This window comes from Podarcis tiliguerta (assembly GCF_965153285.1).
Source record: "Podarcis tiliguerta genome assembly, chromosome: 4".
NCBI classification, from domain to species: domain Eukaryota; kingdom Metazoa; phylum Chordata; class Lepidosauria; order Squamata; family Lacertidae; genus Podarcis; species Podarcis tiliguerta.
In genome coordinates this window covers 64139896-64162190 of record NC_139537.1, presented here as the reverse complement: position 1 = coordinate 64162190, position 22295 = coordinate 64139896, and the positions used below count along the sequence as shown (strand labels likewise).

The window sequence follows — 22295 nt, the reverse complement described above, 5'->3', positions numbered from 1 at the left end:
CCTCCGGGTGACAAGGGACTCTGCCCCCGCCCCCAGAGGGGAGTGGGTGGCCACATGGTCCACTGCAAGTCCTCCCTACTGGAAAGTGGAGCGGATTTGCTTTTCACTCAGGAAGTCACATACAGAGAGAAATCAAACCATAGAACCTCAGGTGGATCCTCTGAGTGGATACAGATGAAAATATCATACAGTCAGTCAGTTATTACATTTTCAGTCTTCACCCCAACCCATGACTGATATTTCATCACAAATGGCTTCCCAGAGGAAACTGAGGTAAAATCACCATACCAGCATTTTATTACCTGAAGAAAATAATAATAAAAATAATAATGATGTCTGAATCAGCCCTATGATGTCCGTGGTCAAAGGAAAACATAATGCCCTCTCAGCTAATTATATAATTGCTATTAGTCTCAGTCTAATAAAGCCGAATTACATCTAATCCAGGCAAGAGATTTAATAACTGGTGTGCCTGACATTTCTGCAGGACTACAGAGTGAACATTTTTTTGAGGCAGCAGTGGAACGACTCCCGTCTTGCTTACAGTGAATACCCTGATGACTCTTTGGATTTGGATCCATCTATGCTAGACTCCATTTGGAAGCCGGATTTGTTCTTCGCCAATGAGAAGGGTGCAAACTTCCATGACGTTACCACAGACAACAAGCTTCTGAGGATATCAAAAAATGGAAAGGTGTTATATAGTATCAGGTAAACCTCTCTCTCTGTGTGTGTGTGTCTTGGGCAGGGGTTTGAACTTCTATCTTCTATTTTTGTTATTCCTCTTTTATATGGTAATGAGGCTTAAACGCAGAAGGGTGGTGGTGGTGGGGAAATCTCTCTGCTTCATTTTGCCCTGCTTGTTCTCTCCTCAAATGAGGAAATCAAGTAGGACAACAGAACAAGCTAGTCTTGGTGAGAATATAAATGGGCCCAGCAACCATTGCCTCCATCTACAGCAGTGATTACCACCAGCATCAAATGGAGCCACCCTTTTTAAAACAAAAACTGAAAAGGAGGACTTTTTGTTCCTGAACTTCATTAAAATGCAGAAAGAAAGCGTGATTTTTAAAATGTCAAAAGAAGCATTTTTTAAAAAGGCATCTTTAGACCTTGAAGTATATTAAAGTAATAACTCAGATGTGTCTATATATTTATGTAGCCTGTCCTTGGTTGCTCAGCCTAGTTATTTAGGCATTTTAAAATGCAAAGCACAGTGACATGCATTACACTGGGGTGGCTCTGGTTAAAGTTGGTACATGCTCTCACAAGCACCCTTTGATGAGATGTGATTAAGCAGGATGCGCACAGAGAATCGGAATGATAAAGAACCTCAAAAATAGCAAGGCTGAGGCATACATTGTATAAATGATTGTTGCAGCATAATCTTCATATGCTACTTAGCATGCTTCATTGGCTTATTAATAGCTTAATATTTGCAATGAGGCTTGAAGATGGAAAGTCCACTTACTGTTAACAAGGCAAATTAATCATGGTTTTGAAAGTCCTCTTTTTCTTGCCACAGTTGGTTCTAAATCACCACCAGTGCCAATGTCTGCTTAATTGTTTAGTAAAATATTTGCAACTCTTGAGTTGTATTCAATGGAGTTTACTCACAGTAGACCAATTGAAATTAATGGATCTAGGTTAGAAATGCCCATTCATTTTGGGGGGTCTACTCTGAGTTGAACTAACACTGGATACAACCCATGATCTTGTGGTCACATGGAATTTGTCTTAAATGCAATGGTTCTAGGGCTTTCATCCATATAGAAGGAAGAGCGGACTTTCATTGTCTTTCCATAGGCATCCATTAATCCACCCTTCCCTGCCCCAGAATTAATTCTGTAATAATTCTGACCTGACCACCTTCAATCTTCTTAATCCCCTAAAACTCATGTAGACATTATTCTGTAAATTCAGAGGCTATTATATCAGAATATAATTAGGTCTGTGTACAGACTCATATAAACAAAAGTCCATTTGTGTTAGTATTTCAAGTTGCACCATAGGCACACTGATCTTATTCAGACACTTACTTGAGAATGGTCCATCTGTCCTCTGTCTGCTGTACCCTGCTCTACATGCATTGCACCATCTTTCTTCCAATTATTCTTGCTATAGTCTTTAGAGTGGTCTTAATGACATAGGCAGATTAAAATGGCAGCTGAGTACCATTGGAAGTAGATTCCATTGGGACTACATTCCAGTTGGTTCCAATTAACTTCCTCATCATTCTGACCAGTCCTCAAATTATGCAGCAAAAGTTAGGGGAGGTTTTAATGAAACCCAAAGCTCTATCCCTTCACTTCCCCATTTTTAGGCAAATTATGGGTCGCCTGTAGCCCTACAACCAGTAGCTAAAATGAGGGAACTGAGCCTCTATAGCCTCTATAGAAAGAGGAAGCCTGAATGATAAGAGCACCATCAAACACAGCAAACATGTGGTTACTTACCAAGCGCTGTTCTCACGTTTAATCCCCAGAAAAATAAGATGTTTCTCTTTGCTTGAGTGACATCAGATGTATCTTACTGGAGGCAACAATGCAGCTGAGTGCTGCTATTTGCAGCACAGATGGATAATTTTCCTGACAATTTTTCATGCTGCAAAAGTAATATTTCAGGCTGTCATATCAGATTTGTAAAATTCGGGAGCTTGAATGAAAGTTTATCTGAAGCAGAGTAAGCATATTTTTGTGTTGAATCAAAAGCATGTCATCTCCCAGTTGTGCTTTATGGTGCATAAATGTATCTTTCATGGGTAATCAGCATGAAGAATCAGCATTGCACCTATGGCCATCAATTTTCATTTTACTTTGGGGTGTATTCAGACCAATTTAACAGTTGATGCGGGATAGAATGCCATCTCAGCAATTTTCAGGTGGACCTAAAACCTCCCCATTTTGTTTCAATGACTATGAAGCCATCCCAGGATGCTACGCAGAGCAAGGTTGCACTAGCCTGCCCCATCCCCATCCCCAGCATCATCATCCTCTTCTTTCTCTCTTTGGGTGGCTCCAGATTCTCTGTATTTTGCAGGAGGGATTCAAATGCAAACTGGGGCTTTGTTGTTGTTGTTTAGTCGTTTAGTCGTGTCCGACTCTTCGTGACCCCATGGACCAGAGCACGCCAGGCACCTCTGTCTCCACTGCCACCCGCAGTTTGGTCAGACTCATGTTTGTAGCTTCGAGAACACTGTCCAACCATCTCGTCCTCTGTCGTCCCCTTCTGCTTGTGCCCTCTATCGTTCCCAACATCAGTGTCTTTTCCAGGGAGTCTTCTCTTCTCATGAGGTGGCCAAAGTATTGGAGCCTCAGCTTCACAATCTGTCCTTCCAGTGAGCACTCAGGGCTGATTTCCTTCAGAATGGATGCGTTTGATCTTCTTGCAGTCCATGGGACTCTCAAGAGTCTCCTCCAGCACCATAATTCAAAAGCGTCAATTCTTTGGCGATAAGCCTTCTTTATGGTCCAGCTCTCACTTCCATACATCACTACTGGGAAAACCATAGCTTTTACTGGGCTTTAACTGGGGCTTTACGTTTGCACAATTAAAGTGAACAAAAGTGGTCTGTTGCCCAGACCCACTTCTTTTTAAACACAGGCTATATACAGGCCAAACACTTAATGCACGTGATCTTCCTCAAAGAACCCAGGGACTTTAGTTTGTTAAGTGAACTGGAAATTGTAGCTGGGGGCCCCTCGCTAAACTACAGTTCCCAGGGTTCTTTGGGGGCAACACTGTGCTTTAAATGTATGGCATGTTTGCAGCCACAGTTTGGGAAGCGATGGGGGAAAGCATGAAAAGTGTGGAATGAATGAAGAATTAACAGGTAGATGTAAAAGTGCCTTGCAAACAAATCCTGATGAATCCATTATGCTTGTTGCCTGTAAAATTATCAGAACATAAGGTTTGTGCAAGCAAATGAAGAGGGATGCTGAGTAAACAGGTCAGTTGGACCTGTTTTTCTCTGTCTGTTCCAGCCTTACCTTTTCTTGGCACATGCAACTCAGGAGAGCATAATTAACACGAGGTAGTTTGGCAGCAGCTTCAAGACAGGCAAAAGAAAGTGCTTCTTCACACAATGCGTCATTAACATGGCTTTGTTGAAGGGCCATGTTGGCTGGAACAGGACAGACTGCATAGACTAGTTACAAATGTTTCCTAAATTTATTACAAACTTTAGGACGGAAGCTTTTTACAGCATCTCTCTTGCCCTGAAGAAGGAGGGAGAGAAATTTTGAAATGTGCACCTGATTTGCCAGAAAACAATTGGCAGTATTCTCTTCTTTATTGGAAAGGGGATTAGACAAATGGATATAGGATAGATCTCTTGATGCCTTGCCATGACATCTAAAGAATGATTTTGTACCTAGTTGGTGTGTTTCCCAAAAAACATCTGCCTGGTCATGACTGGAACAGTGGAATTGAACTTGATGGACCTTTGGTCTGATCCTACAAGGCCAAATGTTATGGGCCAAATATCAAATAAAATCAAATTCCACAGAGAACATTACAAAGTTCTGTATTGAGACAAACAAATCAAACACACAGAAGAAGATGGGGAACATGCAGCTTGGCAGTAGTACATATAAAAGGGATCTTGGGATCTTGAGGTTGTAGTTGATCACAAGGTCATAGGTCAGCCATGTGATACAGCTGCACAAAGGGCTAATATTAGTAAGAATCCTAGTTTCCAAGCTATGAAATGCAATTGTCCTGTTAGTTCGACTGGTGTTAAATAAGTCAGACCTCACATGAAGTAAAGCATGCAGTTCTGAGCCCCATGCTTTAGGAAGGATTTTGACAACTTCGAGTGGGCTCAGAGAAGGGCTATATTGGTCTGAGGCATGAAAAGCAAGTCTTGCGATTAAAGGATTTAAGGAACTGGAGAAGAAAATACTGAGGACTGGCATGACTGCCTTCTTCAAATACCTGAAGGGCTGTCATTTGGAAGGGGGGGGGGGAAGAAAAGCTGTCTGCCACAGCTGCCACAAAGGCCAAAAACAGATCTAATGACCTTGTATTATAGGAGGACAGATTTTGGTTGAACATTAGGAATAACTTACTGACGGAAAGAGCAGTTTGAAAATGGAACCAGTTTCCTAGAAGGATGGCCTGCTTTCCCTTGCTGGAGACCTCTGGCCAGCCATGTGCTGAGGAATGATCCAGTTCTGGATTTCCTGTGTTGAATTAGATGGCTGACAAGCCCCCTTCCAACTCTGTGATTCTGGGTTCTTGTTCAAATACATGGTTGGAAGAAACGGTAAAGAACCAAAGGGTTTTATGAACAAAGTCTAGGATCCCTTCATACTCTTCTACTTTGCAAGAAACCAAACCCTTAAAGGTCTCATATGAAGTTAGCATCAGTATATTTTCTAGAAAGTTAGGCGCTAAATCTTTAGTCGGTGCAAACTGGGATGATGACAGTGGGCACAATTCAGCAGAACATTCCTGTTTGTTAGCCTCATCGAAACAATTGCTCCTGCACAGTGCTTCCTCATCCCAGGGAATGTCTTTGTGCTCTGTAACACACAATGTTCAGAACTCCAGAGAATATCTCAGATCTGCAATGTATATGGGTCTGTTAATCTGTGTGTGTGTGTGTGTGTGTGTGTGTGTGTGTACAACAAAGAGAGCGAGAACAAGAGCTTCAGCTTGATGACTTTAATGTTGTTCTATAATCTAATGTTAGAATTTAAGAGGATTTTGACTTCTCTAGTAACACTGCTTTATCATGGAAGAGATTAGCAAAGTGAGAGGGCAGAGGTCATTATCATGACTAAAAGTCATTCTTTGCCCTGCAAACAGCTAAGTATTTTGTGTATATTCCTCTCTCCTGTTGTACAGTGATATTGGCTGTGCCCTGATGACATTGACAGGTTGCCTTTTTTTTTAGAAGGCAACACAGATCTTGCCTTCTCAGGGGAACGTTCCTTTCTCGATTTCATTTTTCTAAGCCCAGCACAAGAAAAATGATTCAATTATCCTCAGGCAAAATTGTATGAAATTCCTTGTTCTTTGGAATGACTTTTTAAAAATGTAAAGCATTCCACTGAGGCTTGAAATAGCCTCCCGGAATAATGAAAGTGGGCTTGAAGAATAAGAAAATACAGAAAATGCTAATTGATGGTGCCTGCCTCAACAGAGTTAAAGCGCTTTTGCTAGATGTCACAGGAATGGTTCACACGTGCATCACATCCTTTTTGTACACTTGATTACTGAGAACTTGGGGCCAATTCACACATGCAAGTTCGTCACTTGATGACTGTAACATCAAGTGATGACTTGCATGTGCAAATGCGTCAAACACCTTGGCTAGAACTTACACTCTATTGAACACAACTTTTTGTACAGTGTGTTCACACATTCAGCTGCTGGCCCTCAAGTCTAGGATCACCAAAGGCAGACAGTGTTGCTAGTACTCAGATGCACATAGCATCTTCACACAAGTCATTGGGGATGGAGCATGTATATATAAAAGCCAGCACCAACCCTTGCCATCGTATCTTTTTATCATCACAGCGCTCACCCTCTCTCACTTGAGGTGACAGGACAGGTGCCACAGGGTGATAGCCGAGTTCATACCTATGACAGGGGCTAGTCAGCCTAGTGCTTGATTTGGCTCCTCCAACTCCCAACCAAAAGCTCATAGAGCTCTTATTGCAGAGCCCTCTGGTGACAAATATAGCCTATTAGGCCTATACAATGGCAGAAATAGTGCCTTAGGCCAGAATGTGGAATATAAGTCCCGCCTACAACCAGAGGTCAGTTCCGCCCCATCTGTTGAGCATTGACCCTCCTGCTGGCCCTGTTGTTGTGAAGAGTACCATGCCAAACTCAGCACTGGAACATTGCAGGACATTTGTCTGACAAACCTTTCAGCTCCAACTGCTACTTTAATCAGTAATCAATAGGAAAAGACAAGAAGCACATGAGAGCAGCGATAACTACTTTTGATAAGTGGCTCACATATGGATCCTGCAACATTGCTAGGTTTGTATGCAGAGATCCCAGAAAACTGACTGTGCATTGCAGAACTGGAACTATCAGGCATGCCATCAAAGAACCGGAATTTTGCCCGTAACATTTTGAAGTCACACTTCATGTTGCAAAGCAGCAGAAAATGATTTAAATATCCTGAAAGTAACAGCTTTTCTTTTGAAACTCAAAATGCCTTTGCTTTAAATCCTCCCTCACTCGGTGGCTTCGTTTCTATCAAAAAATGAGCATGCTATATTTAATTAAAAATAGGAGATATGTTGGCAGAGCCCATATATAATTTTGTATGTAGAGAGCACTATTCTTGGCTGGAAATATTTTTTAAAAAAAATTGGCAGACAGTTTCTTATGGAAATCAGTATTAATAGGCTTTTTGGAGAATGCTTACTGGATACAGGCCAAAGTACACATCTGTGTACATAAAAGTCTAACCGAAAATGGTTTGCATCTGGCATGAACTGGTAGTAACTTCTGGTGATCCGTGTCCTATGCAAAATATTCCTTTTGGCAGCATAGCCAATGGTAGATTTAAAATGCAACAACAAATGTTCCCATTAGTCTGATTTGTAAATAAGTGCCATGAGACTTAAACAAACCGAAGCAAATTATTTCCGTTTGGGGCAGCAGTAATAGCATAGCTCTGCTCCATACATAGGATATTTCCTTTTTAATGATATTGTGTGGTACCAGACTTCCATGAAGATAATGACAAACTGAAAATATTTTAGAGAGCTACAGAGAGATGCTAATGGTAGATTCTTATGAGGACCGGCAGAAGAGTAATTATTTAACCAACAAAGTGTAGAGAAGGAGAGGCAAGAAGAGTGTTGAACTATTTTAAAGTATGTGAGATAAAAGTTGGCCAGGGCTGGCCCTGAAAGCTTGTCTCAAGTGCAGTGGAAGACGCTGTCCCATAGCTAGTGCTGAAGTCAGATTCAAGGGCCAGTTCTATTGCCATCAGTATGTGTGTGCATGTGTGTTTTGTCCTTTGCCTCAGGCAGCAGAATCTCTTGAGCGGCTCCTGAAGAAGGGCTAAGGCAAAACATGTGAATTAACGTGTTCTCAGGCTGCAAAGTAGCATCAGTGCTTAAAGGTAAATGTAAAGGTACCCTTGACCGTAAGGTCCAGTCGCAGACGACTCTGGGGTTGCACGCTCATCTCGCTCTATAGGCCAAGGCAGCCGGCGTTTGTCTACAGACAGCTTCCGGGTCATGTGCTGCTTCTGGCGAACCAGAGCAGCTCACGGAAACACCATTTACCTTCCCTCCGGAGCAGTACCCATTTATCTACTTGCACTTTGATGTGCTTTTGAACTGCTAGGTTGGCAGGAGCTAGGACCGAGCAATGGGAGCTCACCCCGTTGCAGGGATTCGAACTGCCGACCTTCTGATCGGCAAGCCCTAGGCTCTGAGGTTTAGACCACAGCACCACCCACATCCCTCTGGCATCAGTGCTTAGGGCACCATAAAATGAAAGCATCCTTCCCAATCCCCACATTAGGTGAGATAACTGAAGGCTGTTCCCTTACTCTTCAGTTATTTACAGGACCTTGGTCTTCCACTGATGTGTAAATAAGATTCATTGTCAAGCCAGCGAGAAGGGTGCTGCTATGGCTTTCATTTTTATAGAGGGTTGCCTGTCATTGCTTTTGTATCATAACATATTTTTATATATAAATAAAGCGCCTACTCACGGAAAGGAAGTGACAAAAGAGTTTGAAGGTGCAGCCATGTTCCAACTCATAATATAAGAGGTTCTGAATTAAATTCCATAATGGCCCAATTACTACATTAATACAGATAATGCAGACATGCACCCTTGAGGCTTCTTTGTTCTCTACCACCCTTCCCTCTACTCACAGACATAGTCTTCCCATCATCAGCACTGGCTCTACTCTTAGATGGAGTGAGAGAGTAAATTTTGGTGGGAAATGGTGGCAGCCCCAAAGCTGATTTCCTCTGTTAGATCGCAGAGTTTTGCATGCAAATGACCTGTCCTGGACTCCTTAAACTAGCCTGCTGCCTAAGGTGTAGTGGAGGATGATATCCTATCGCTGGCCTCTTGTACATGGAAGGTGAAGGCGGCAGCATCTTATCCTTTGCCTCAGGCAGCATAATGTATCGAACTGGTTCCACCCATCAGAGTGACAGACACCATACTACAGATTACAAGTCTGTAAGTTTTGTATGGGGGAAGCTGGAACTGGCATGGCAGCAATGGTCTTTGTTGAAAGGAAACATGTGGCTGAGCTTAGAGGTCGTGGCCACTGGGTCCAATTCACAAATTAACCTTCTGAATAGGCAGGCGATTCCCAGCCATTTTGTTGCTGGAAAAGGTTGCATACAGGTAGCATAAAAGTCAGAAGTGTGGTCCACATTTCATTGAACATAGATATATTGTTTGCACTTTCAGTTTTGAAATTGCTGGCTATTATAAAGAGAAGGCAAATGTCCAGTGTTTATCCTGAGACGCACTAAGGCAATAAAACAAAATCAAAATGTAAAACCTTAAAGCAGAAACAGCTTACATTAGTTTTAACTACTAACCACAACCATATTTGAATTTAATTTCAAGGATTTTCTGAAGGGATGATAGATAGATGATAGATAGGTAGATGATAGATAGATGATAGATAGATAGATAGATAGATAGATAGATAGATAGATCAATAGATAGATGATTGGTAGATATAGATAGATAGATGCTACATTCCTTGACATACCACACCAACATGCAGTGACTCATTACAGCATATTTTATTACACTTTTAAAAAGAAAAGAGCCCTGCTTTCTGTTTTTGCCACCGCTCCATTATGTGCTACACAAAGTGAAGTGAAGCTGTATGAACATTGCTCTGTGTTTGAGGGAACATTCTCAGAAACATCAATATTTATGAGGCATCAAGTGCAATCTCGTTCAAATGAGTCTCTGTGTAATAGTAGGGTGACTGTTGAATTTGTTTCTAAGTTTATAAAGCACTCCGTTGCACTGGGGAGAAGGCATTCCTGCATTAATTAAATAAAAGCGAACTTTATTTTCTATATGTTAGGAATAAAGTGTATAAACCAGTAAATGATAAAGGAGCTTTTCATAACAGCTCCATAATCACACTCCCAAGGAGTGCCCATGGGAGGCAGCTGTGCGGATCCAGGCATATCTCCCCAAAGAGAAGCAGTAAATACTGTAGCATAATACTCAATTTATCAGGATCCGATAACAAGTCATAGCGTAAGTGTGCTCTGATGGTGAGCATGTTGGAATTTGGAAACATTTTTTCCCCTGAAAGAAAACTCCATTGAACTCAGCACTCTTTCAATGTCTCTTGCCACCTTGAAGTCCCTGTCAGGATAAAGAGTAGGGTATAAATAAATATATAATTAGGATGATGATGTGTACAATATATTGAACTTTAAACAAAAGAACTTCTGCCTGTTGCCCCAGACAGCATGGCCAATGGTCAGAGCTGATGGGAGCTGCAATCTAGGTGATACCAGGTTGGTGAAGGCTGCTCTAGGAGAATAGGAATGACTCAAACTCAGTCCATCAAGCTCAGTGCTATCTACATTCGCTGGCATTGAGCTTTTCTGAGATTTCAGGCAGGGAGTCTCTCCCAGGCCAACCCCTAGCTACAGATCAAACCTGAGGCCCTCTGCATACAAAGTAAGTGGTCTACCACTGAACTATATCCCTTCTCCATGGGCTGCAACAGCAAGAAAAAGAGGCAGCCGTCATCTAATGGCAGGTCTCACCTACCTGCAGTATAGTTGCCTATAGGAGACACAAATCCGAAATCTGTTCCAAGCAGATGGGAAGAAAACGCGTTGAGGCAAGTGAAGAGGGAGAGTTGTGGTTGCTATCCCAACAGCCCACCGTCTTGGCTGCTGAACATGTTATCTTGCAAAGAAAAATCCCTTCATTCTAAAGGTGTTACCATTTCTCTTTTAATAGCCAGTGGGATGTTTGGTGCTTGACAATGTGCTGGTTTTCTCTGTGTTGCATTTTAGTCCGTTAAATGGTTTAATTTTATTTAGACATTACTATTTTTCACTTATTTTTGTAAACTAAAGGGCTCTGTGTTACCTCCTTTCTGGCTAGGCTTTAAAATGCTTCTCAGCCTGGTTTTTCTGTTTCTATTCCACACAGAATAACCTGTATTGTTTGTCCCCATGTGCTGCAATTCCTTAGTACAGTGGTACCTCTGGTTAATAACTTAATTAGTTCTGGAGGTCCGTTCTTAACCTGAAACTGTTCTTAACCTGAAGCACCACTTTAGCTAATGGGAACTCCCACTGCTGCTGCACCATCGCTGCATGATTTCTGTTCTCATCCTGAAGCAAAGTTCTTAACCCGAGGTAATATTTCTGGGTTAGCAGAGTCCGTAACCTGAAGCATATGTAACCTGAGGTACCATTGTACTAAGCTTCTCATTTCTGAACTTCTTATTCAATCTCATGGCTAGAAAACCACCCATAATACATCAAACTGAACCCAAAGGGGTACTTCCAGAAGACCTGTTTATTGAGGATTCATTCTGATTTGTTTGCACCAAGCTCAGATGACATTGTGTCGAAGCCAGAATTATCCCACACTTTCCAGTGCATTTCCATATGACTTTCTTTATTGCAAAATAAAGAAACTAGGTTTTAGGGAACCAGGTTTGTTGCACAGGACATTCCAATTCAACTATAATTGTGCAACCTCAATTTGTCCATATTGAATTCTACCCAGCTATAGAGACAGTCTGCAAGTGCCCATAGATTCACTTGCACTTTCTTTTTCTCTGTTCTTTTTAGCTTATCCTAGCTGCTGTACCATTTGTTTGGAGGGCAATTATTACGTTCGTTGAAATATGCAGCATCTGGAAGGATCGTCTTTTAGCATAGCAAGCTTTTTATGTTAGGAAGTCAGATGTTATGAAATAAGCTGCAATAAGGAGGAAAATCCACAGATAAGTGGATTTGCAAATGATCCTGAATATTATTGCTCATCCAACATTGTTAATGCTGGGAGACCTTCATTATAAATGTGTGGCTGTTTTGTCAAGCACTGAATTGGGCTGAGTGGATTTATGTTTCAGACAAGTGCTCATTCCTTAGAGATTGCTGAACTTTCTCCCATGTGTTTCACTGAAAAGGGATAGCGTAGCAAAGGGCTTTCCCCATGAGGAGAGCTGTCTCTCATCTGTTGAATAAATATCTGCCTAAGGAAAGATATCCTTCTCACAGTGGAATATCCCTGTTTTTTTAGTTCAGTTTGTCAACGCAAACCTGTCTAAAGGATATTTTGCTTTTGACCTATGCTACAAAACCATGAGAAAAACTAAGTCGAGATCTCTTCCAGGTTGGGTGGCAATTACTCATAAAGCATGTCAGAAAAATTCTTTTTTACCTTCAACAATGTTTCATTTTGGGCCTTCTTGGTAGTGGCGCCCGGCCTGTAGAACGCCCTCCCACCAGATGTCAACGAGGTAAACAACTACCTGACATTTAGAAAACATCTGAAGGCAGCCCTGTTCAGGGAAGTTTTTAATGTGTGACATTTTGATGTATTTTTAATGTTTGTTGAAAGCAGCCCAGAGTGGCTGGGGAAACCTAGCCAGATGGGCGGAGTATAAATAAATTATTGTAGTAGTAGTAGTAGTAGTAGTAGTAGTACAATCTCCCTCACAAATAAAACATATGTAACACAAATGGCACATCTATTACATGCAATAGAAATGTCTGACAGGTAAGAAAGGCCACTGTATATTCCACACTAATTCTTAATATTGAAAAATAGCTAGCCTTTGCCATGATGAGCTCATCTGCTGTTCCATAGAAAAACTGAATTCTGCAGACATGCAAACAGAGGAACATGGTATGTAGTTTCCCCCACCATTTAAGTTAATTATTATTTCTGTACAATAATCTGTAAACTCTCCTCCTCCCCCCAGCATTTGGTTTGTGTAAATTTTCAATTATTTTACTGAATGTGCAGTGTAATCCTTTGCATATTTACTCAGAAGTAAATCTCACTGCATATAGTGGGGCATAGCCTCAAGTAAGTATGCATAAGTTTGCCAACCTGCCTGAGTAAGCCCCACTAAACATTATGGGTCTCACTTCCAAATAGCTGTTCTGAGACGGGCACTGACCTCTGGCACGGCATGACCTACTGCAAGGCCAAGATCTGAATGGATGTAGGGCAGGGCTCAGATGTTGCTTCATACTGAGCATCAGACTAGCAGCCTATCTTCTTCTTGTTGTTGTTGTTTAGTCGTTTAGTTGTGTCCGACTCTTCATGACCCTATGGACCAGAGCACGCCAGGCACTCCTGTCTTCCACTGCCTCCCGCAGTTTGGTCAAACTCATGCTGATAGCTTCGAGAACACTATCCAACCATCTCGTCCTCTGTCATCCCCTTCTCCTTGTGCCCTCCATCTTTCCCAACATCAGGGGAGTCTTCTCTTCTTATGAGGTGGCCAAAGTATTGGAGCCTCAGCTTCAGGATCTGTCCTTCCAGTGAGCAGCCTATCTAGCAGCAGCATATGCATCCCTGCTGATCGCCCTGCCCTCACTAGAGGGTGCCTTTCAGTTAAAGGGCCCTAACATACCATCACTTTCCTACTGCAACAGAGCACAGGAGACTTGTGATGGGGTCCTCTGAGTCTGAGAACAGCAACACTGCATCCATAGGCTGGGGCACAGGCAACCCAATGGCTCATTGGGTTGATGTACTTCTAGGGTTTCCTCCTTCTGTTTCAATGCCCTTGTCCTCCTCACTGAAGACCAGCAATCCAGCTCTAGGGACATTACAGTAACCAAGCTTGATCCCCTTTAATCCCCATTAATAAGACCCTCGTACATTCCTGGAAGGCTTTGACGTTCAGATCGCTGAAGTGTAACACTACATCTGTTTTTTGTTTCTAATGATTTGTTAATCTGAACAGTTTGAAAGTCCCTGTCCTGGTATGGCAAAGAATAATAATAAAAAAGGTGCAGCCCAGGTTTGGACTTAAATTTAGATTTGATTTCACTACTCCCCATCCACTCAGTGTGATACTAACAATTCTATTTGTAATAGCGTGCCTCTTTCTTGACCAACTCTTAATAGAAGTTTCTTGACTGTAATGTGCGTGTGTTTTTAAAAGAGGTCGAGAAAATGCGAACGGCATTCGTAGGATTGGTTTCCATATAAATCCGCTCTAGCATGCAATTTGCAAGGAGAGGCGTATAGTTAATTTGCAACAGAAAAAAAGAGATTTTTAATTCAGTTTGCCAGATCATTAAAAATATATATGAGGGTACATTGGAAGCAGACAAGTATTTTTTGGAGTTCAAAGGGACTTGTCTGTGAAAGAGCAGCTCTTAAGATAAGCAACATCTGGCATACTGACCTTGTTTCGCCATCAGAACTAATAGACGGATACAGGCTTTGATCTTTTTGATGTAACAATGGCTCATTTAAAAGAATCCCATTTTTGTTTATAATTCCATGCTTACTAAACTTAATTAAATCTCTTTTGCACTCCTTTAGGCTAACATTAACCTTATCGTGTCCCATGGACCTGAAGAACTTTCCAATGGATGTACAAACATGTACGATGCAGCTAGAGAGCTGTAAGTAATCAGATGCCGTATATATGTGTGTGTGTGTCCATGTATGCTTGCACTGCTTGAAATGTCAGCATTTAATGTCACTTTTATGCTGCTACAGCCTCATGTTCTCTTACACTATGCTGCTGATGCGCCTTTTCTGCTGACACAGAACTCTGCAATAACTGCTGCTGCTTCCATCTAACCAGGTTTAAATTGTCCCTCTCATATTTTAATGATGCTTGTTAGATAGCCTAAGCACTAAGCGTATTTTCAGACCACAGAGCCTGATGCGCTGGCTCCTGACCTTGGGAGGTTTTCCCTTCCCCTCTCCCCAAATGGTGAGTGTTCCAAACTCTGCTGAGCCATTTGTCCTCACCTCTAGACACATATGTTTGCTCTCTGTCCACATAGGTGCCTTTTCAGGGTGCAGTTATTTCCCAGTGTCAGTGCACATGCTATGCATACGTAAGGTCAACTTTGTTTGGGTGCCAAAGACATTTTGCTTTCTGAAGCAAAGGACAAGATGGAACACAAGATGGAACACAGAGGCCCACTGTCATGGACTGGCTGGGTTAGAGGAGTGGTGGGAGACACCAGGAACCCCCAAGGGAAGAAGGGGATGGGTGGTGGGATGACAACAAGTGGTCAGAGGGAGAAGAGGGAACAGACTGGGTGGAGGAGGTGTCAGAAGCTGAAGAGGTAACAGGGCTTTGTGAGCAGGAAGAGGCTGTGGCAGAGAGCAGTCCAGAATCAGCGGCAGAAACAGAGGCTGGAGAGGAAGGGATGAGTGAAGCATTGGATGTGAGGGCGATCTGGCTGTGACATTTGTCACCCCATTGATCGATAGGGTTGTTTCAGTTGATCTGGCTGGCTAGGTGGGTATCCCCTCCCTCCCTCCCTACTCCATGTGCGTCCCTCCCAAAACTGCATGCTCAGTGGAAGACAGTGGCCATCCCAGGTTCCCCACCACCATTCGCTGGGCTCTACATTTATTTATTTACTTACTTATTTTCCTTCCGCTGGTGCAAAGCTGCCATTGTGTAAATAAATTACTCATAAGTTGTGGGGTTTCTGTATATATTTTGGAAAGCTGTTTGTGCGCCATGCACTTGGACACCTCTTCAAATATTGCAACCAAATTTGGCGTGGTGGTTCCTGATATCAAGGGGCAGGATTTTGTCTATATTTGGATACAATTGGATGCCATTTGGAATCAATATGGTAGACTAACTAAACCTTTCAAAACTTCATTGATTTTAACCACTTCACTGATTTTTTTGGTCTTTTAGAATTATAGAGCAACACACAGGGTACAAGGCTGCTAGAATTATAGATTCCCTCAAACATGGTCTTATCATAGATATCTTTGTGTGTTTCCCTTATTTATACTGCAGGTGTACAGTCATTGTTATCATGTCACTCTTTGTGAGAAAGGTAGTGATTATAGTGCTGTTTAAGAGTTAATTTAGTGTATCTGCCATTGATGTTTTCCCACTGAAAACCAAGAGCGCTTTTACTGCCATAACTTGTCTCTCTTGCCTTTAGACTGTGCTACTCCGATATTAACTAATCAAAGATAATTTGTTTATTTTAGTTGGCTACACTATGAATGACCTGATATTTGAGTGGATGAGTGATGGTCCAGTGCAGGTAGCAGAAGGCTTAACTCTGCCACAGTTTATTTTGAAAGAAGAAAAAGAACTTGGCTATTGCACAAAACATTACAATACTGGTGAGCATTTGCTTACTGTTTTAACAGTTAACTTCTGCAGATGATAGGAAATGGGGTGAGAGGGGTGAAATATAAGCTGGGTGTGGAAGGGCGAGAAATGCATTTTATACAGCCTTCCCCCAACTTGGTGTCCCCCAGGTTTTGGACTATGACTCCCATCAGCCCCAGCCAGCATGGCCAATGGCCAGAGACAACCAGAGTTGTAGTCCAAGACATCTGAACAGCATACGAGGATCTTCTTCCAACAGTATATGTATGCATTTCTCTGTAGCTACTATGAAATCCCGTTCTTTACTATATCATTATGTGGACTACATTGCACCCCAAAGGGTCAGAAAACAAAGAGGTTGTTTTTAAATTTGAACCAGGAAAGACATTTTAAGGGGAAATGCCACTCAATTGCAATGCCTGGAAAGTTCGTTTTAAAAAGCAGTTCTTGATCAAATTAATCCCATCCAAATAGGAGCTTCTTCCTCTTATACAAAACAAACTAGCTCAGTTCAAGTTCATCCCTGACAACATTATCAGCATTCAGACTGTTTGCAAGCTTCTGTGCTCAAAAGTAAATAAGAGGCAGCACACAAGTATTAAGTTGCCTGACAGACAGAATGTCAACAGGTGGAGGCTTTCACCAAAATTGCATTTCCATACTCAAAAAAAGTTTACTCTGTTTAATTTGTGCTAGTCACACGGCACAAGCCATCGTGTGCTTTGTTCCTGTACTTCTACTGAAAGCTGTTCCTGTTGGAAGAAAGCAAATCTCTTCAGTTGAGAAGATAATTGAATTACCTCACATTCCTTCCTTCTGGTTGTTTTACCACAGTGATTAAGTGACTAAGCACCATTAACTACAGCTGTGCCTCCATGTCTGCCTAATAAGCCTTAGAAAGATGCCGTCACATTTTGCTTTCTAAGTTTCGTTATAAATGTTCAGTTCACATATCTCTTTTTCAAAATAAAAAATAAAAAGCTAAGAACCCAGGTCTTCTGCTGGGTTTGGGATAGGGAACAGACAAGAAGAAGAACTAGAATTCATTAAAAGTTCTACTCTAAATTAATTTTTAATTCAGTTTTTGTACGCCCTGCAATTGAGGGGACTACTTTCAGGTGTTGTTCATAAATTTTTGGACTAGTTCGGTGAACTAGTTCACTCCAAGCATTGCTGAATTTGGAATGCAGCCAAGTATTATGTTCCAAGTCAGGTTACTAATTACAAGCATTGGTGACTTCAATAGTTTCCATTGTCAAAGATATAATCCACTGTCCAGTTTTTAAAAGGAGCTTGTTTATTTGATACAGCAACTCCCATTGCTGAAAACATCAGGCCAAATGCCCCAATTCAAGTATTTCATATCTGATTGTTCAGGAATAAAAAATTGTTTGCCATTTGAAAACATGAATAAAACTACAAAAGCCCTCATTATACATTGATAAAACTATATATAGACTATCCAGCAAAAACAATGTGTATCCCTGCCCCCCATGGAAAAAATGTGTTACAGTAAATTGTGTCAAGTGATAGAAAATGTCAGGTGAGCACCTTGAGGTCATCTCCCCCAACATAGGGTGCCAGCCACAAGAATTTGTACAGTATTTCGAAGTCCTTGGTGAAGGAAGGAATGAAGGAATAATATTAGACATTTCAAAACTCCCTGTGCCTAAGGCAGTTAATTTATGCTCATAATAAAAGAAGATTAAAATGTACAAAAATGATTTATAAAAGCAATTTCATGTTCTAGGAAAATTTACATGCATTGAAGTAAAGTTTCATTTGGAGCGTCAGATGGGATATTATTTAATCCAGATGTACATTCCTAGCCTGCTGATCGTCATTTTGTCCTGGGTTTCTTTTTGGATCAACATGGATGCTGCTCCAGCCAGAGTTGCCTTGGGCATCACCACAGTCCTGACAATGACCACTCAGAGTTCAGGCTCCAGAGCTTCTCTTCCAAAAGTAAGAATTCTCCACTTAACCCATTCACTAATGGAAAGCAGTGAATGCTATCTTCGCTATCATCTTTTGTGTCGTGCTCCTTAATTTTTCTCACGCATTTTAATTGCCAGATGGCCTAATTATCCATATGCTCTGCCCTGGTGAGTTCTTTGGATTTGGTCCGTTTTACTCTGAGAGGGAGCTTCTGTGTGTGCAAGACCGTGAGAGTTAAAATATGTAATGCAACATATGGAAGGAACAGGATAAGGTCATGATTCCTCTTGGGAGGCCATGTGCTGGGGTTGACAGGAACCCTGGTCCAACACGAGGAGACAGAATCATTGGGATTGCATGGGCAGATTTGGGCCAATGAAAGTGTTCGATGGTTGCACCCACACAATGCAAAAGCGAGTTCTCTGATTGCGTTTTTGTCCTCTGTTTACTAATTTACATCTCCTGAAACCTTCCTTATGATTCTACATATATTGGGGTTGATTATGCTTTTTAAAATGTTTCCATTGGATTCCTAAGCATGTTTAAATGGAAGGAAACATGACTGATTTGAATGCGACTTATGCTGTTACAAACACGTTTAGGATCATGGTGCGCTTGTATTTAGGAAAACCTCCTCCTTTGAGTAAGGGGACTTTTGTTGCTGCTCCCTTGTCCTTCCAGCTACAAAAACAAACATGAACTGGGTTTTCCATCAATTGAACATATAGAGCCCATGAACAAGCAGCTTATATGTATGTAGGCTCTGTTCACACCTTCAGCTGAGCATGACGGGGTTGCTACTTCCCACATAAAAGCAGTCGAATGATTCCACAGAGCTTGGTCATCTTTCAAGGCCATGATCTGCAATGACTCACATTTAATTATATTTGAAGATGGTGTAGTCTGTTGAAATGGGATATTTTGCTGAAACTTTGAAAATTGCACAGATTTTGTTGATGTTGCTCTTCTGGTGGTAAAAATGAAACACCACTGAAAAATCTGGTGATTCATCACTGTTGGCTCAACTGAGTGGCTTGCTTTGCAGAAGACGTGGTTTTACATGTGGATTGTAAGGAATGAAATGTTCCATGGCAAATACTTCTATATTTTCTTCACAAATGTATGTGACATTTTATATCTAGAAAACAATTTAGAAAACATGAAACTGCTTTATTCCTGGTGAGACTATTGGTTCTTCTTGCCTTGTATTTTTCCGTCAGCCTGGCAATAGCTTCCAAGCAACCATTTCCCCAATCCTTTTAGGCGGAGAGACTATTTAAAACTGGAGACCCTTTTAAGTGAACAGGGAACCACCTGCATATGCTATGACATTCAGCTATGACCCCTCCTCAATTTAGATGAGTGTTGGCAGATAGCTAATTTTATCCTCCATCTGAATGTGGCTCTTTTAGTTCGGCCAAGCTTTAATTGGCATTTTCCTTTGGTTTAATGTTCAGCATTCTTTGCTTATAATTCCCCATGGCTCTGGCCTTACTACCAGGCGGAGTCCCCATCTACACTATACCAGTTTAAACAGCTATGGCGTCCCCCAAAGAATACTGGGAACTGCCATTTGTTAAGAGTGCTGAGTGTTGTTTGTTACATTTCCCAGGGAAATGTATGGAGCAGAGAGGACCAGAATTAGGCAGCCTCCTGAAATGACTGGGGTGTGAAGCTGCAACTCCTAAGCATTTACTCCTAAGCTGGCCTCTTGTCTCCATATGGAAGACACTGTCAAATCGCCAGTGTTGAACTTAGAGTCTCCTAGCAGTCCAGTTGGATTCTATATGTTGAATGAGAGGGTGCCATATTGCCCTTTGCCTCAGGCAGAAAAATGTCTTGGCCTGGCTTTATGATGGATTGCTTGTAGATGCCTTCTGGTGAGTAAAGGAATATTATGTTAAAGGTGTGATAGCTGGATGCAATTGAACAAGGGCCCACAAGGAGGGAGAATGTAATCGTTTAAATATGGGATTGGTTCTGATTTGATGCTTGTAAGGATCTAACTCATAATTGTTTCCCAGAGTCAATGCCGCAGTACTCGGGTTAGGCCCCATTCAATTCAACAGCAGCCCCACTTTGTGAAGCAAGGGATTGGACACAACGGTGTATTGAGGCTAGACCTCAAACCTGATAGTGAACCTTCTTTACTGATTATATGATGGATTTAATAGACCTATAACTAGACTCTATGACTTGTTTTACTTAATATGATTGCTAGCGGAATTACCTTTGACTGACAGCAGTGTGAAAAGTTTGAAGGTGCTGTTTTGAGACATTTTCCTGTTATATGAGCTAGTGAAGACAAATAAATAAATACGGTAATTCTAGGAAAAAAGAAGAATGATTTTTAAAAGAATAATTTGTAACTGTGGAGGGGACATTCTAATTACATGAAAAGGATTATCGAAACCTCTAAATCTGGACTCGTTGAGTTGAAGAACATTAAACCGTATCTTTGGGGGCCTGCCATGATTATTTATTTCACAGTTACTGCTCTTCTTCATGTCAGATTCCCTGATGCTAATGCTGTTCTCTTCTGAAGACATTGAGATTGCTTCTCTGAAGATGGATTGCTGTATGCAGTCAAACATGGCTCTCTATAATACGCTTCCAAACACCTTTAGAGTTACCTGAGATGTGCAATTCTGTAACTGAGCTGGGCAACCAAACTACAACCAGTTTGCAAATGTTCACAGATAGTCAATGTCCTTTTCTTAGTAGAAACATAGGAGGTCAGGTCATTGGTCCATCTAGCTCTGCACTGTCCACTCTGACTGGCAGCTGCTCTCCAGGATTTATACTCCCAGTCCTACTTGGAGAATGTTGCAGATAACCCGGGATCTGATGCATGCAAAGCTACAGCCCTTCTATTATTTTGTATAAAGTTTTGTTTTTACTGTGCTAAGTTTAATACAACAAGGATTGTACAGGTTTAATACAACTAGCATTGGCTTCAGTGGGAGAAGATTAAATTCCTCCTGTCCCAGCCAGGGCTTAGAAAGTAGTGGGTCATCTACCATTCCCACACCCCACTTAAGATTGCTTTGTTAGTTTGTAACCTTAAAGATCTTACATAATATACAAAGATATTGAGATTTTTATATCTATATGTTTCCATCTATATAATTAAACACGAGATGCCAAGGCTTTGTGTCTGGTTTCCATGGAAATGCACTGACAGCAACAGGTGTGCTGCATAATTATAGCCATTGGTTTTTAGCCTGAGAAAACACTAATCCACAAAATCCCACAAAATATACTCTATAGCATGTGTAACCGTCTTTCTGTGCGTGTTCAACTCATTGGGGAGAGTGTTGAAACTTCTTGAAAAGCCCCAAAGAATTTGTTGTAAAGCCGGATGTTTAAAAGCAACAATAGAATTAGTATCTCAAAAAATGGTAGTGCAAACTCCTTTTCCCATTCATGCATGAATACTTCTGTGGTTGGTTTGCTTTTTGCTGGGCCTGAAACAGACTTTACCTCTAAGTGGCCGAGTTTGCATGCGATAATGAATGCCACAGTGAGTGATTTACCATGAACACACAGATATTGCCCACTAATATGTGAGATGAACAAACCACAATTCCTGGCTTATCATAACACCCGAACCAGAGACCCTAGCTTATACAAATCACAATCAGTAAGCCAAGAACTAGTCTTAGCTATATTGAGATAACATCCAACCAGGTATTGTGGTTTGTTTCTCCCACACATATTAAGAGGGAGCAAAGTATATGAGATTGGTGCATTCATGGAAATCCATTCACTATGGTTTGCCATGGTGTGTAAACCTCACCCCAAACAAATCAGAACAAATGCTCAGTAAAGATCAGGAATCATCTAACCTTTGTGTAAGCTTTGTGCAAGCAAATCAAGGTGAATGCCCAATTTTTTAAAAAAATGGTCTGGAGGTGCCCTGAATCACACATTGCCCCTTATGACTGCTGGGCAGGGATCAAGGAGAATTTTGAATCAGTTCACATTTAAAGGCGAGTCTACCAGATTTGCACTTTCCAAAACAATACAAAATTTCAAAATTTGCATTCCCCTGAAT

The 22295-nt window shown here is 41.4% G+C and overlaps 1 protein-coding gene across 13 annotated transcripts in view; it reads left to right on the top strand.

Moving 5' to 3' along the window:
• Nucleotides 1–22295, top strand: part of GLRA2 (glycine receptor alpha 2) — a 112876-nt gene that overhangs the window by 38050 nt on the left and 52531 nt on the right. For 12 of the 13 annotated variants that reach the window (XM_083437465.1, XM_083437461.1, XM_083437460.1 and 9 more), the window contains 4 exons: nucleotides 488–711; nucleotides 14518–14600; nucleotides 16174–16311; nucleotides 18051–18265. In XM_083437465.1, the coding sequence (XP_083293591.1) occupies nucleotides 488–711; nucleotides 14518–14600; nucleotides 16174–16311; nucleotides 18051–18265 (660 nt within the window). The remainder of the gene's footprint in view (nucleotides 1–487; nucleotides 712–14517; nucleotides 14601–16173; nucleotides 16312–18050; nucleotides 18266–22295) is intronic. The other variant, XM_083437469.1, reaches the window with a different exon arrangement.